General features: G+C 36.8%; 1 protein-coding gene across 2 annotated transcripts in view; it reads right to left on the bottom strand.

The window, feature by feature from the left end:
- drp2 (dystrophin related protein 2) overlaps positions 1–18,075 on the bottom strand; it is a 131,136-nt gene that overhangs the window by 43,017 nt on the left and 70,044 nt on the right. For both annotated transcript variants that reach the window (XM_084133974.1, XM_084133973.1), the window contains exons 5-7: positions 16,401–16,669; positions 7,250–7,396; positions 2,633–2,711 (exon numbers count right to left, since the gene is read on the bottom strand). In XM_084133974.1, coding sequence (XP_083990100.1) covers positions 2,633–2,711; positions 7,250–7,396; positions 16,401–16,669 — 495 coding nt within the window. The remainder of the gene's footprint in view (positions 1–2,632; positions 2,712–7,249; positions 7,397–16,400; positions 16,670–18,075) is intronic.

The following is an 18,075-nucleotide window of genomic DNA, read 5'->3' as shown; positions in this document are numbered from 1 at the left end:
TTGTAGATCTGCAGAACTTGCACTCATCCATTTGTGAACTGCAAGTGAGCCTCCAGTGACAAGTTTCTACTTTTCTAAAAGTGTCTACTTTTAAACAAACAATTCAAAACGAAAGAAAACAGACAGCTCTCTGCTTATGTAAATTAATCCGTATGCAATTTGCATTTCTCTCTGGCGCGTTCACTTAATTTACAGCGAAGATCGACAATCAGCATCGTCAACCTCATCTTTGCAGCCGACTGTGACAAAAAAAACCCCATTTGTTTATTAAACAATTAAAATGTGTGTGTGAATGTTGTTGCCGAGGGCACAGGAAATTGTAAATCCGGCTCTGGATCGGAGGTCTAAGCGCTCACTCCACAGACCAGGTAGGAAAATATCAGGGAAACTGAGGCTTGGTATAGCCTACTCCAGACTTCATATGGATCGATTCGCCTATAATCTATTTTTTTTTTTAAGTAGCGTTGTTTGGCTTCATTATTAAGTTTGTCAGTATACGGTATAGCCAACTTTTTTTGTCACGGCCCATAACTTTTTCTCTTTCTTTCTCGGTGCCGGTGGAGACCGGTCGGCTACGCTATTACTTTATTCCGAACGCTTCTGCGTTGCCTCTAAAATGGCCGCCGTTACCCACAATGCATCATTCCATAACGTCTACGCCCGAGCTCTATTGCGCCTTGGAAACGAGGAAACAAACTGGGTCAGATATTGCAGATTCCATAAAACCTAAAAGCCTCGATATCCATCTAAAAATCTCTATGAACCAGAGCATATTAAAACGCGGATAAATCAACTCATTAACTTACAGTGTGTAAGTCTCCTCAGCTTTCGTTGTCAGTTGCGCTCGTTCCTGTTGCGTGTACTCAAACTGGCAACCCGCGTGAGCGTTGAGTCTGAGGAGGAGGGGGCGGGGGAAACAACGATCTCCCATATTTTGAATTTGGACTGCAGTACCTATCTCAACCACTAGCTGTCATTCTTACAGACAGCACCTTTAATTGAAAGCAACTTGCACTGACATCTCTTAAAATATGCCAGTGTCATTGTTTTGTCTCAAGATTCACACCAGTAATGTTTTTTCTATGGTATGTTTAAAATATCCTGGCTTAATTTAAACTCTGTCTGTGAAACCAGGGGCCCATTCTTTGTACGTGGATTACTCTGGATTTTAATGTTAAAGATTTGACATGATCCAGGATTGTTAGGTTCTTCGAAGATCATCCCGGAGTTGCTGTAATAGCAACAGGTCCATAAGCTCTAACCTGCTCGGGAGCAGGCTTATTTCATGTGAACAGGATTAGATTGCATTTTTTAGGCGGATACTTAAAGTGATTCTTAAAATCTGTTTGAGCCACTGCTACATTTTCTTACAAGAGTACCTTACTGAATCAGGAACAATAATAATTTAAAATAATAATAATATTATATTGTTGTGTAGTCTATCATAATATAGACATAGATGGGAGTGGCTTGATGCAGCGCATGAGATGCAGATAACTTAGTAAAAATGCTGTCTTGCTGTGCCATTAAAAAAAAAAAATCTTGACCCTTAGGCAACTTTAATCAATGCTGTCACGTAACAAATCTGCTTCACAGGTAAAAATAAATGAATTGCTAATTACAGCATATAAATAAAAATGTAAAGCCTGGCCTGTACAAATACTAGCAATGAAAATAACTAGGAATCATGTAACAAACAGTACACATTTAATTTTTCTATCATAACTTATTTCGTATTCCGTTTCCTTACAAAGGTCCAGAACTTCTGCAAGTTTTTCGTCAGGTGTGTGATGTTCTTAATTAATGTCATTACGTTGCTGTCTTGTTGTCAGCCAATTGCTGCATTGCTGATCATGGTTTTGAGTATCGATATATCTGCCCTTTCCAATGAACACAAGAACGTGCAGAAATCTCAGACAACTTAATCCAGATATTTTAATCAAATCCACAAATACATTTGAAGAACCAAATATGCCAGAGATCAGCTATCATGATTAGAAGATCTGGCATCTGTCACATCATCTCAGATGTATTAAGGGAGGTATAAAGAATGGAGCCCAGGCCTGTGAGTTTTTGCTAACTTTTATCTGGTTCTTAGTTGTCCCATAAGTAGACTACCTGTCATTCTGGACTCTATACTCCCACCTATCGCCCTGGATGTATGAAGTTTGTTCTTTTTTGACTATGTTTTCTTTGTCTCTTATTCTATACCCATCCATTATGGACATTCTTGGATTCAATCTAAATTGTTTGTACGTAGTTGGTGGTTTGCATTGATACACTACTAAAACGGAATTTTATAGAATAGTTTTATGTATTGTCTGTATTTTTATGTGTATGTCTGGATTTTGTATCTCATTTGAGTATAAATCACAATGATATTTCTCAAAAGTTCTTTTCATTTATTTGTGTGGAAACTTGTCCAGTGGGTGGACATTTAAAATTCCGCCAAAAATTTTAAAGAGCCATTCTCTTTTGTAGCTGAACTGCTTGAGTTGGTTGAGTCCAAGTCAAGATCTGAGCCCAGACATTGTCTAAATGTCACTGTCTTTGTCCTGCAATGTTTCACCACTGAGCTCCATCAGCCCATCCCTCGCTCTCTATGGCTTCAAATAAGTTATACCACACTTACTAGAAAGGAAGTGCTGTGATCCGGGGCCAAAATCTCTGTGGGCATCTTGCAATTGTTTTAGACGTTCTTCAATAGATCCCTTGAGTAGAAAAGGAGAAAGAGGAGTTATTTTATATACTAAATCAAAGTTCTCTGATCGTATAATGGAATGGCTCACCAAAAAACAGAACGTCAGATGGGTTTTAAACACCATGACGATGAGCAGATGACAAAATTTTGAGGTCCCTTTAAGTTTTGTTTTAAATGGACCAGTGTACCAGTCTACTGCCCCCAATCAGTTTTTGAAGAATTCATACTGAATAAATGAGCAGTGACTCAGATAAATGCTCTGAAAAGAGCAATAATAAGAAAAGTGGTGAGAGTGTTGCACAAGACGTTTCCCAAGAGTAATCCAGGCCTGTCGTTGTCGCCACCAATCAGACGTCTCTGGGGAATGGTGGACTACCTAATTAAAGTTATTTACAATGTAAATCATTCAGAGGATGTCAAAACACTGATATAAAGGCCAACAAATCCACTTAAGCATGAAGTATTTTATTTCCCTGACTCTCTTCCTGTATTCTCTCTGTTTCTGAGAGGCATTTCAAGGACAACCAGCACTGCTTTGCAATAAAAAATAAATAAATAAATACATTTTAAATATATATATATATATATATATATATATATATATATATATATATATATATATATATAGACGGAATCTAAAACAAAAATTCAGAAAATCACATTGTATGATTTTTAAATAATTAATTTGCATTTATATTATTATTTATATTATATATATATATATATATATATATATATATATATATATATATATACAGTGAGGAAAATAAGTATTTGAACACCCTGCTATTTTGCAAGTTCTCCCACTTGGAAATCATGGAGGGGTCTGAAATTGTCATCGTAGGTGCATGTCCACTGTGAGAGACATAATCTAAAATAAAAAAATCCAGAAATCACAATATATGATTTTTTAACAATTTATTTGTATGATACAGCTGCAAATAAGTATTTGAACACCTGTCTATCAGCTAGAATTCTGACCCTCAAAGACCTTTTAGTCTGCCTTTAAAATGTCCACCTCCACTCCATTTATTATCCTAAATTAGATGCACCTGTTTGAGGTCGTTAGCTGCATAAAGACACCTGTCCACCCCATACAATCAGTAAGAATCCAACTACTAACATGGCCAAGACCAAAGAGCTGTCCAAAGACACTAGAGACAAAATTGTACACCTCCACAAGGCTGGAAAGGGCTACGGGGAAATTGCCAAGCAGCTTGGTGAAAAAAGGTCCACTGTTGGAGCAATCAATAGAAAATGGAAGAAGCTAAACATGACTGTCAATCTCCCTCGGACTGGGGCTCCATGCAAGATCTCACCTCGTGGGGTCTCAATGATCCTAAGAAAGGTGAGAAATCAGCCCAGAACTACACGGGAGGAGCTGGTCAATGACCTGAAAAGAGCTGGGACCACCGTTTCCAAGGTTACTGTTGGTAATACACTAAGACGTCATGGTTTGAAATCATGCATGGCACGGAAGGTTCCCCTGCTTAAACCAGCACATGTCAAGGCCCGTCTTAAGTTTGCCAATGACCATTTGGATGATCCAGAGGAGTCATGGGAGAAAGTCATGTGGTCAGATGAGACCAAAACAGAACTTTTTGGTCATAATTCCACTAAACGTGTTTGGAGGAAGAAGAATGATGAGTACCATCCCAAGAACACCATCCCTACTGTGAAGCATAGGGGTGGTAGCATCATGCTTTGGGGGTGTTTTTCTGCACATGGGACAGGGCGACTGCACTGTATTAAGGAGAGGATGACCGGGGCCATGTATTGCGAGATTTTGGGGAACAACCTCCTTCCCTCAGTTAGAGCATTGAAGATGGGTCGAGGCTGGGTCTTCCAACATGACAATGACCCGAAGCACACAGCCAGGATAACCAAGGAGTGGCTCTGTAAGAAGCATATCAAGGTTCTGGCGTGGCCTAGCCAGTCTCCAGACCTAAACCCAATAGAGAATCTTTGGAGGGAGCTCAAACTCTGTGTTTCTCAGCGACAGCCCAGAAACCTGACTGATCTAGAGATGATCTGTGTGGAGGAGTGGGCCAAAATCCCTCCTGTAGTGTGTGCAAACCTGGTGAAAAACTACAGGAAACGTTTGACCTCTGTAATTGCAAACAAAGGCTACTGTACCAAATATTAACATTGATTTTCTCAGGTGTTCAAATACTTATTTGCAGCTGTATCATACAAATAAATAGTTAAAAAATCATACATTGTGATTTCTAGATTAATTTTTTTAGATTATGTCTCTCACAGTGGACATGCACCTACGATGACAATTTCAGACCCCTCCATGATTTCTAAGTGGGAGAACTGGCAAAATAGCAGGGTGTTCAAATACTTATTTTCCTCACTGTATATATATATATATATATATATATATATATATATATATATATATATATATATATATATATATATATATATATATATATATATATATAAATATATATATATATATATAAAATATAAATAATAATATAAATAAATATATATATATGAACACTTTCATTTGGGGTCTTATTTTAATTAATATGTTCTTAATTAATAAGAATAATATAATTATTTTAATGACAATTTTAATCGATTGACAGCCCTAACAAACGTAAATACAACCTCAGATGGCCAGCAACAACACATGACATATTACAGTGTCATAATTTACTACTTTACATACTTTACATAAATAAAGCCAAAATGGAGAAGCCATGTGTGACAAACAATGTACACCCTATGATTTATTGGCTTGTAGAACCACTTTAGCAGCAATAATTTGAAGTGATCATTTTCTACATGACTTTATCAGTCTCTCACATCATTGTGGAGTAATTTTTGCCCGCTCTTCTTTGCAACATTGCTTTAGTTCTTTCAGGTTTGAGGACATTTGTTTATGCACAGCTCTCTTAAGGTCCTTCCACAGCATTTCAATTTCACCTTTGACTGGGCCATTGCCACACCTTGATTATTTTCTTTTTCAGCCATTCTGTTGTAGATTTGCTGGTGTGCTTTGGATAATTGTTCTGTTGCATGACCCAATTTCGGCTTTTTCTGTCGGACAGATGGCCTCACATTTGACTCTAGAATACTTTGGTATACAAAGGAGTTCATGGTCAACTCAAAGACCCAGGTCCTTGGCTGAAAAACAAGCCCAAATCATCAACCCTCCACAACCGTGCTTGACAGTTGGTATGAGGTGTTTGTGCTGATATGCTGTGTTTGGTTTTCGCCAAACATGGGGCTGTGCATTATGGCCGAACATCTCCACTTTGGTCTTGTCTGTCCAAAGGACATTGTTTCAGAAATGGTTTGTTCAGATGCAACTTTGCAAACATAAGCCGTGCTGCCATGTTCTTTTTTAGAGAGAAGAGGCTTTCTCCTGGCAATCCTTCCAAACATCCCATACTTGTACAGTCTTTCTCTAATACTGTCATGCAAACTGAGGCATGTAGTCTGAGGTGCAGTTCTTGGGTTTTTTGCAGTTTCTCTGAGCATTGCACGGCCTGACCGTGGGATGAATTTTCCGAGACGTCCACTCCTTGGAAGATTGGCAACTGTCTTGAATAATCTTCCTCACTGTATAATAATGTGCTTCAAATTGTTTGGAAATGGCCTTGTAACCCTTCCTACAGTAGATTGATGGGCAGCAACAATTGCTTCTCTAAAATCATTGCTAATGTCTTTTCAAAGACATTTGATTAGCAGCGCCTGACTGCTACTTACCCTATTAATTCATATGGAAGCAGTAAGGGTGTACTTACTTTGTCACACATGGCTTCTCCATTTTGGTCTAGTTTTTGTTAAATAAACCTTGGACCATAACTCATGTGTTGTCCATCACAATTTTAAGACCTGCTATGGACCAGATGATTTTTTATTATGTCCTGATATGTAAAACCATAGAATTCAAAAAGGTGTACTTTCTTTTTCACATGAAGTTTATGAATGTATGAACATGTATGAATGTTTAAGGATTAAAAGCCAAGGATTTATCAACACAGCATTTCTCATTGCATTCATACTACAAACAACACAAGAAATGCTCACAGACAATAGTCCTGTGTGTTTTCCCTTACATTAGGTCACACACAAACTGCTGCAGATATGCATTTAATAGTCATTTTTCAATAACTGGATTCACACACTCCCACACACTCACGTGTACTTCTCACTCTCCCTGCATCTCTTTCTGGCTCTCTTAAGCTCCTATTACACATAAAACAACCAGATGCAATCGAAACACTCAATTTCATTTTACATCTTCTCTATTTTCTCGTTGGAAAGGCCTTTGTTTTCCCATGAGCATGTAGACAAAAGGCACTTCCCGTGACCGATGATAATGGAGCCATCACCGCTCCCAGCCAGGCAGGACCAGCTTATTATATTCTATCTCCTTAGCTCCATTTTTCATAGTGCATATGCACAAACTTAGTTGGCTGGAGTCAGCGCTGGCAATGGTGACCGGTGTACTGTATGATCTCCATAGGGGTCCATTAGTCATGGTGGGTAGGTAAGGATGAGATAAGGATGGTGTGAGTTCCCTACCTGCAAAAGTTTCCATCTGTTGTTCAGGTGCTCCAGGGCTCTGGCGTTCTCCATGGACAAGTGCACGTCAGCTATGGCCAGCTGATGGGCCAGGTCGTTTATGTGTTTCATTCCTTCCTTTACCTGGGCCAGCTCTTCTTTAAACAGCTACAAAAGAAAGAGAAAATGAGATGGATGATCAACACATATATAAATATATGATTCCTCACTGAAACTTTCCATCTGATTTCTGTGTGCACTATGCATTGTGTTACTACTGATGTTACATTTAAGTGTTACAACTATGCCTGCTTTCCACTACAAATGATTTAAAGGAGAAAAAAAAGTTGTGATATTGACAGGCTAGCCACAGGGTGGATATTTTAAAGGGTTATTTTATTCCATTCACAGGCTACACTTGTCCATTTTCATTCCATCCGTCACCACTGCTTGCTTCGTTCCACACATTTACATTGAGGAGCTACACTGGGCATAATTGCAAGAAAGATCCAGTCTGTTGATAGCAGTGAAACTGCACCAAATGTCTAAGTGTGACAAGACCCAATGTGTGTGAGAGAACTGGTGACAAGTGAAAAATTGGAGAAAAAAAAATGCAGAGAGAAATGTTTTTGTAAGTGAAAAGCTGAGTTGAAATTCACCATAATTTAGGGCTGGTACTATTATTATTATTTTAATGTTTTTGAAAGAAGTCTCTATGCTCACCCAGGCTGCATTTATTTTATCAAAAATACAGTAAAAACAGTAAGATTGTGAAATGTTATTACAATTTAGAAGAACTGGTTCCTATTTGATTATATTTTAAAATGTTATTTATTCCTGTGATGCAAAGCTGAGTTTTTAGCAGCCGTTACTTCACTCTTCAATGTCACATGATCCTTCAGAAATCATTCTAACATGCTGATTTGGTGCTCAAGATTTTTCTTTTTATTATCATCAATGCTGAAAACATTGTTGTGTTGATTAATATTTTTGTGGAGACAATGATAAATTATTTATAGGGGTGTAATGATACACTCATGTCACGATTCGATACATAACTCCTGATACTATCATACATTGATACATTGTTTTAAGTCAAAATAAAAAAGTTTTTTATTTATTATTATTATAACTTCTAAGACATAAGGTACAAAGTTCACAAAAATATAATGTTGATTAAAATGCTAAATTTGGTATGGACGTGGGTGGTGGACTTGAATAGACTTGGTTCCCAATGCACAGTGCAATGGAGACACCATAATAAAAATATTCATGATTCTGAAGCTGAAAATGTGACACATACAGTATGCTTGCACTCTGTAACTGACACAAAAAACGTAGGCCCTTTTTTTACTGGTAAAATGAGACATTTGGCATTATCAGGACCCACAAATATTTACCCATTAAATTATACATTATATTCAATGTTATACTGTATATAGTAGTTTAATTTAGTACTGTCACTGAAACTCCGTAAATTAAATTTTTCGTCTGCATTCGTTGGATTTCTTACACATACTCTCCCGCTATTAATGCACTTACATGATAAGAATAAAACATCTAAAATACTTTGAATAATCATACTACTAAAACTAAATGCGATATGGTGATTTAAAGAGGTCATGAACTGCATTGTTTTATCATTTTAGAATGTGTCCTGTGGTGCACCTATAATGTTAGTATGATTTTTTTTTTTAAATAAAATATATTTTAAAAATAATTTAGAAATAAAAGCCATTTTTCCTAGCCTGATTTTAGCCCTCTGATATGAACGATCTGTTTGAAGTGACATATCTAATGTGAGACTTCAGTCACAGTGTATAAAAGCCCACTGCTGTGATTGGCTAACATCTTTTGCATATGAAACAGCTAAGTATTACATGTTTAACTCTTAAACTTTTAGCACGTTTTTACAATTACAGCTCTCAAGGTTAACTAATCATGAAAAGTGTTAATTATAGCTTTATATTTAGATCTATGGCATCATATTTGGATCGTTGCATGAATGCAGTGATCTCCTCATGGCAAACTCGATTTCTGCACACTAATGAATGCTTTCATCAGAACTAACAGTGCAAACACATTGTAAATAAGAGATTTGTTGATTATTACGGGAGTTTTGGCGAGTCCAGAACTCAAACACTGATAAACTCGTGCTGCTTGATTGACAGCTCCAGCTATTGCAACGGGAGCGTTCTTTGATGGCTTTCTATATATAATTTAAATCACAGTTTAAATAACGGATTATTTTCTTCCTACTAAGAGAAACAATGTGAAGTTGACCGTTTAGTCACTGGTTTGATTTACTGAGACATAGACAAAGAACATCTGACTGTACATGAATCATTACATATACATATAAAAAAGAGAAAGAAAAAAATCACTGGTCACAGATCAGGCATTAGAATTAATACGGTTACTTACATCGTATTACTGTTGAGTCCATATCGTAAAAGTCTATTTGCAAAGCCTGCGCCGAAATTCCGACTGATTTACCAAAGAATCCACAGTGAAATGTACCGCATAAAAATAAATAATGCTCAACTGAGACATTTACATGTTGAAAATAAATAAACTAGCCACATTCCTAGCATTAGGATCCTTTGGTTTGGTAAGTTATTTTTAGTCCAGTAAACCAAAGTTCTGAAACTTACAGAATATTCTTATAGTATGATGACCTCTTATATGTCAAAAGCTCAAGGAAAATTTGATTTCTCAGTTCATGACCCCTTTAAATAATGCTTGTCCTTTCACTTTGAGGAGTGCTGCTTTAAATGATCTTTGTGCTTTCACTTTGAGGAGTTCCGCTATAGAACGTACATGCTTCATTTGATCAATGCAATCAATCACAGTTCTAATTGCAAAGCATGTCAAAATGACTATTCCCAAACTTAAAAGTTAGTTCATCCAAAAAAAAATATTCTGTCTCCATTTACTCACTCTCATGTTGTTCTCACATGTCATGCACACTTTTGAACATCTGTATTTGGATTATACATCTTGTATTTGGATTAGACCGCTCGGTTGATTATTTTTATGTTGCCTTTATGACCTTTTTTGGATCTTTAGACATGAGGATGAGTACATGATGACAGAATTAAATAATTTGGGTGAGACTTGGATAACACTTACTCATTTATAGTTATATATAACTAATTTAACTCAAACCATATCATTTACATCAATGATATATTTCGTCGTATTTTTTATATCGCAATATCTTGATATAAAGGTGTATCATTATACCCCTATTTTTTAGGATTCTTTGAATAGAACATTCAAATGAACCACATTTATTTGAAATATGAATATTTTGTAACATTATAAATGTCTTTGTCAATTTTAATCAATTTAATTCATCACTGCTGAATAAAAATATCAATTTCTAAAAAAAAAAAAAAAAATTGTATCGACCTCAACTGTAGGCTATAGGGTATTTTTAAATGTAGTTATTATCAATTTAATTCATCACTGCTGAATAAAAATATCAATTTCAAAAAAAAAAAAAAAAAATCGTATCGACCTCAACTGTAGGCTATAGGGTATTTTTAAATGTAGTTATTGTCGTTTTTTCCCCAGGAATAAATAAAAAAGAAAATCCCAGATTTTTAATGCGGTCTCAGACTTTTGAACCCTACTGCATGTAGATAACTGTAGGAGCCTTGATCTTATGTCCTGTTCATAACCTTGACATGCAGCCAGGAAAACGAATGGAAAAAGTCTGTATGACTTACCATGTGCTTGCTGGTTCTGACAGCAGGGGAAACATTGATAAATGCTCCACCTCCTGTCAGAGTGTAGCATGAACATGTCAGTTCACTAAGTCCTGCTTCAGCCTGAATTAAAAACTCAACATATTGCATCAGGGTACAGCTCCAGGCAGACAAACTAGTTCATTATTTAATTACATGGCTGCAATGACATGTACTGTACTATTCACAAAAAAGTACATTACATCACAAAAACATGTCTACATTAACAGAGAAACAGAAATACCATTTCCACACAACAAGTAATCTGTTGGGACTCGAACGGCAGAATAGAATATCTGACTCACTGATGCACAAGGTGGTGCTCCAAATAGATACCTACACTGTTCCATATTTATAATAACTCTGCTTATCTCCACGGAAACAACCATGATCATATCGTCAATAAAAATACCTCCTATTGTACAGCTGTGGGAATTCAGGTCTGTACATCATAAATGGTAGATTACGAGGGGAAACATTAGGGAGATACGGTTTGCGCTCAAGTCTTTGAAATAGCATGGTAGATTACAGGATAACATATTCAGATCCCTCACCTTTCAATGCTTTTATTATCACCCTAATCTCTCTGTTTAATCACAGTCAAATGACTGAGTACAGTATCTTAAAGGGGACATATCATGCTAAATCCACTTTTTTAGCCCTTAAATGCATTTTGTTGTATATTTGGAGTGTTTAGAAGTACAGAAAATATGAAATTATTCTCTTCAGGTGCTTAGTTGATATCTTTATATTCTGTTTTGGTCATATTTTTCAATCTGTTCCAATTTTTCTGTTCTCTATGACGTTTTTTGAACTATTACGTCACAGTATTTGCAGCGGAACTGCCAAATAAGGACAACTTCCGGCCCACCACTTCGAGCAATCCACCATTTTTATTTCTCGCTGCAATTTTGTAGTCCAAGCTCAAGGATGCAGAAGTTACGAGAGGGTAAGTTAAAATGTTCGGTTGTTGGATGTAGTAACCCACACGTTTCATTATACCGTCTAATGTAGATGAACTGCCGCGCTTGTGACAGGGCCATAGACTGTAAAAAATAGGACAGGGCGCATGTTTAACTGAAAGAACGAGCAGAGAGAGAGAGACCCCGGTCGCGCGCGCGCACTCTCTCTCGGAGCCAGGCGAAAGTGTAAACAAGACTTCACCGTCTCCAAACTAGACGCCGTCTTGCTCTCTCTCCCTCGCACATATTAATCAAAATAAATCGACACGGTGGTAAAAGGTCGGAAGACCAAAGTTTCATGTGTAAATACAGTAACACACCATTGCAATACATCCATATGAAGACGTTGTTCTGCAGGTTCGTCGTCTTCATTTTCATCTCGCTCCGGCTCCGACTCTGGCTCGAACATGTAAGGCTGGCTGGACAAGTCTTCCGTTGTTGACATTTTGTTAATAACGTGTGACTAAAACGTTTCTGTGCCGCTAGATAATCGTATCTCTGCTATCAAACTACAAAAATGGCCGAACGGGGTGGAGTTGAACCTAGTGTCACCGCTACAACCTGGAGAGGGGGTGGGGTATGAAGTGTCTCAATTGTATTTAAAGAGACCGCACCAAAACGAGTTGCTCTCAGACGCACATCAGAAAAGGGGTAGAAAAGGGGCCTGTGGAGCTATAATAATGAGGAATTCAGACCCAAGCATTGCAGTTCCGCTTTATATAGACTACAAATGTATGATTTAAAGGCACGATTTAAAAGCATGATATGTCTCCTTTAAGGGCAAAACTAATAGCAGCATACAGCCGAGTGAGCTGTACTATATAAGAAACCCATAAAACACGCAGGCTGGAAACCATACAAAGGACATCCAGAAAGTAAATGGCCAGAAAGTAAAAATGCCACTGGACAGATTATGACTTTCCATTTGCTTTCTAGATCTCATATAGTACAGTACATAAGTAGACTGCAATATACTGTTAGGATATTGTTTGATGACAATTGGTGTGGACCAGCCCAAACTCCATGATCTCCAGACTAAAGAAACAGGCAGGTAACATCATCACATCTCACCAAGGACACATCTGCACTTCTGCCCTCAGGCAGATGCTATAGTTTTCTGTGAAGAGAACATCCAGCCACAAGAAAAGTTTTATACCACAGACCATCTCTACTTCTAACAGCTAGCATACTACCTGATTCGGAAAGGCACAGATAATGGCTTCAAAATGAATAACAAATTCCACCGAATAATAGAAAAAAACGACTGTACACTCTGAATGAACTGATTGCGACTCAAATAGCCGTGCTGCATTGCAGTCTCTGTGCATCTCTCAGAAATCAGAGCTTGGCAAGCAAGAGTAATATCAACTAAAATCCCTAACAGCCCAAACTTGACATCAGCCAAATAAGTGAGTGTTTAAAATGCAGTCTATTGCTGCTAAACTGCGGGACGTGCTTGATATTAAACAGATACGCACCTAAACTGTCAAATAGCCTACACATGTAAAAATGCTGTTTTGATAATTATCTTCGTAAACACAGTCGGTTATGTCTTAAGTGAATGTAAACACTGAGAAAGAGCGCGTGTAACAGTATATTGGGCCCGTGCATTAAGTAGCAGCCTAATGATCTGCTGCAGTGATTATTGTTAATCAAACAACAAAAGATAAAGATAAAATCACTTACTACTCTTTAATGAATAAACTGTAGTTTTAATAAGGATTAGTCTATATTTAATATATTCAGGAGTGTTATTTTACAATGAATTATTTAATTTCTGTTGTAGGCTATCACTAAAAAACCTAAAGCACTATTTATTAAATTTGTATTTTTGTTCTGTTGCATTTTTTTGTCGGATTAGTTTGTTTGTTCATATTGTACTGCTGACTGTTTACTTGTCTTCTGTAACTGTTTTGAGGACTTTTACTTACATTAATTAACCTAGTATTAGTTTTTGCTGAAGTATTGATAATTGGAAAATTTCACTGACATTTACAGTAAAATTACTCATAACATGAAATAAGACTTTGATCATATTACACACCTATAATCGTTAAATAATCGTGATTTCAATATTGAGCAAAATAATCGTGATTATGATTTTTGCCATAATCAAGCAGCCCTAATTTCTACTATTTGACATGTCTATTTAAATTATTTAAACCTTGTTCGATATGTTACACGAATTAATTAAATAAGCACAGCACGATCACAAATCAAATAGTAGTCTCATGTAGTCTCTGCACGCCTCTCAGAAACCAGCTCTCTGTAAAGAGAATTATCAACTAATTTATTGAATCATACACATTCTACGCGCTACTTGAAATGTCTATGTAAGTGTTTTAAATCTTTAATGATATGATGGCTACATGATATTTTTATCTTACTCTCTCGGAAACGGCAAACATTTAATATATTCATTATAATGTGTTCAGATTTGCATTTGTATGCATATAGTAAAAGTTGTTTTAGCCGGTTTCAACCACTGAATATTTACTTGCAACTTCCATGTTCTCTAATCAGCTATTTTATAATCGAGTCCAACTCCTCTTATTTAAGGTTAATTGTGGACGATTGTCCTGACATTCTGTACACAAAGTTCCTCTAGAACTTTTAGTATTATTGTTCTTATTAGAAGATTTTAAATATTTATCTTTTGGGATCGGAAAAGGTCCCCGATCCGGGATTTGAACTCGCACTACATCTCAAAGCACTGCCTATAATTATAATAAAAATAATTATTTTATGAGTTACACAAGGCATTTTTGTTAAATGATAACTACGAAGGGAAAAGAATTACATTTAAAACGGTCTTCTCAAGTGATTTTATGAACTACCGGCTAAAGGTAGTTTATCCGAATACAGATACGAATAATTTTGAGATTGTTACAGATACAGCTACTGGATCCGTTGCACACCACTTTAGGATACCTACTACTATCTACCTGTTTTTATAGTTCAGTATAATTATATTGTTTAGGCCATATAGGCATTAGGCACTAGAAAAAATTATACAATCGTATATACAGCACTTAAACACACATCTGTACATACATTCTTAAAAATAAAGGTTCCAAAAGGTGTTTTTTGCAGTGATGCCATTGAAGCACCAAGTACCAGTGAACAGTTCTTAAAAGAACCATGTTTTTCTAATGCCGGGGACACACGTAACGACTAGCTGAAACATTCTAAGACTGAACTGAACACACTTACACACTGTTTCCAAGGACTGGAGCAGATTTTAAACACAGACAGTGAACACCGACTGAACGCAACTGACACGGCACGTTTGGGCATGATCAGTCTTAAGTATCAAATTACATTCATAATCGGACTTAGTCGTTAAGTGTGTCCCCGGCTTTAGTGTAAAGAGCATTTTAATAATCTAAAGAACCTTTTGTGGAATGGAAAGGTTCCATGGGTGTTAAAGATTCTTCATGGAACCATAGATGCCAATAAAGAAACTTTATTTATTTTGTACTTTAAATCTACTGCTTACACAATCTAGATGTTTATTCTTTTAGATTAGAACACAAATAATTCACATTTTTTCAACAAAAAAAAAAATCACTTCCTTGAACCCTACAGTGAAATGAAATGAGAGAAAAAGTGAAAGACATGCTATGCCCCGTGGAGAGTCCCATTGCAATCTGGCTGAAATTCTTAGAATTAGTAATTGAGGGACATGTGAGGTCTACTAACAAATGAAAAAAGACTGTAAAAATATCTAAAGTCCATCAGAATGCCTCACATAATACATCAAGATATCAAAATGCATGCGATAATATAAATGCACACTAAGCCTCTTTATCTTTATCTATTTAAAGCAGCACATCTAGAAGTAAATTGGGTAAATGCATCACAGGGTTTCAGCAGCCAACCATACAAGAAATCAAATTCAAGTTACTTTTTCACCTCCTAAACATTCCTACCAATGCAAGATGTATACTGCAGTTTGGATATTTTTTAAAGTTTCATTTGCTACTACCAAAATAGGCCTAATTCAGCGCATTGTAGTTTACATCAATCCTAGACAACTGCCTACTTGCATATCAATCAACTATTGTGTCTATATTATGGATAAACTGTGACAAATACAAGCAGCTTTAAAAAAAATAACTGGGACACATGGTAACTTACTTCACAGAACTTCTTAGGTTTTCCTGATATCATCATGCAGTGACACAGATCATGTGAAGCATGACATGCATGACTAAAATAACCTCAAGAATTCTACTCAAAATTTCAAATATGCAGGGGGATTGAAGTAACACTGAGCTGTGGTGACTTGTTTTGTGCTCTTTTATGCTTTGTGTATGTAGTAACACAATGAAGTAGCAAATGATGTATGTAGTCACCAAATCAGAGACCATTCCTTTTAAAAATCCAATCACAAATGTGTAAACAGTGATTTGTCTGCATTAGTCACTTGTGATCAGGTCACCGAAGACGTATTACCTTGGTAGCATCTATATGGTCCTGCAGCGAATCAATGAACAGGTCTCCTACAGGCTCCCAGGCGTCCCTCACCCCCTCCGCCTGCTCCAGAGCGGCAGCCAGCTCCTCCATGGCAGCCTGGATCTGCAACAGCCTCTCCAGTGTTCGCTCCATGTGCCGGTGTCGGTCCACACAGCGTGCCGTCAACTTCTCCCACAGGTCACTGGCCACGTTGGCCTGCTTCCACACAGAGCGACTTACATTCAGCATTCGCCGGCGAGGAGAGAGCTCTGTGATGGAGAGGAGGGGAAGAATGGAGATTAACAGTGAAATGAGCCAACAGAGTGAAAACAACAGCCCTGATCTCTCTATTATTAATTCCTCCATATGACACAGACACACTCATGATGACATGTGGATGCAGAATTGGGCTGATGACCTACATGAGGGGAGGCAGCTTCTCATCAAGGATTATAATGCACCTGTGCTGAGTTAATGTTGGGTTAAACTACCTGAAGAGCTATCCGCCAATAACCAGGTGTCCATCCACATATTTTTATGTGATTTTGGGATATTGCATAAAATATGCTGGATGGAAACACCAAGATGCATATTCACATTTCAATTCAATTCACATTTATTTGTATACTGTTGCACTTTTCACAATGCAAATCGTTTCAAAGCAGCTTTACAGAAAATGCAGGCGTCTACATTACAATTTAGAGTAATCTGTTATTAGAGGTAAGTGTGTCCAAGAATTGTATCTCAGAAATGTACATATAAAATAATAATAAAAAAAAAATAAAAAAATCACACAGCTAGTTAATGTATTAATTTACAGCAGAAACAATGAGCTCATTGAAGTGTAAGAATTGAGAAATTAGAAAATGCCGGACAGTCTGGTTGAGAAACGACCACTCCCCAAGACAAAGGACCTTTCTCGAAATGAACATCTGACTCTCTCTTGAGAAACTAGAATCCGAGTCAGTCGCCTCACCCATATTGTCTCTCTTACGCTGAGACCACCAGATATTCACCCAAAAATCTATATGGTTTAATGTGAATAATTATCATACAGTATTATACATGTTTGGTATCATTTGAAATGTCTCAGTGCGACTGGTACAAAGGTCTCATCCCCAAAGAAGTAAAACAAAAGGTAATAAAGTTTTTAAGAGTTTAGAGATAACTTTAGAGAGTTTAGAGATAACTGTACACAGAGGGTGGTGTGTCTTCCAGGCAAATGGCCTCCCGCTCCCAAAAGGTGTAAACTCTGAATGCAAATTCCCATTGTTAGCAAATGTTTCCATGTGAAAGAAGTTTCTGTCTGAGTCTGAGTACTTAAGGAAATGCAGCAAGAGGCTCAGGGCGATTCTGTAACTCAGATCAGCCCATAATGTTGAAGGACCTCAAAGACTTCAGCATTATGTATTTTTCTAAATGTCGGGTTTAGCCTACATCTTTTACTCTTTATCTCTGAGTATTTGATGTTATTGTATTGATTATCTTTGAACTGATTATGAAATTGGCAAGATACATTTACCTGACATAATAAATTGTTACATTTGATTTTATTCTGAATTACTCTGAAATTGTTTTCCCAAGTAGATTAAACGGAATCATATGTTACCGCATGTCTGTGTCAGATTAGTGACTACTAATATTTGTCACTAATTCAAGTGTACTTGGTTTGCAA

The sequence above is a fragment of the Abramis brama genome (genome assembly GCF_963993115.1).
Source record: "Abramis brama genome assembly, chromosome: 13".
Taxonomy (NCBI): Eukaryota; Metazoa; Chordata; class Actinopteri; order Cypriniformes; family Leuciscidae; genus Abramis; species Abramis brama.
Note: the sequence above shows the minus strand (reverse complement) of the source record. Positions and strands in the feature narration are given on the sequence as shown.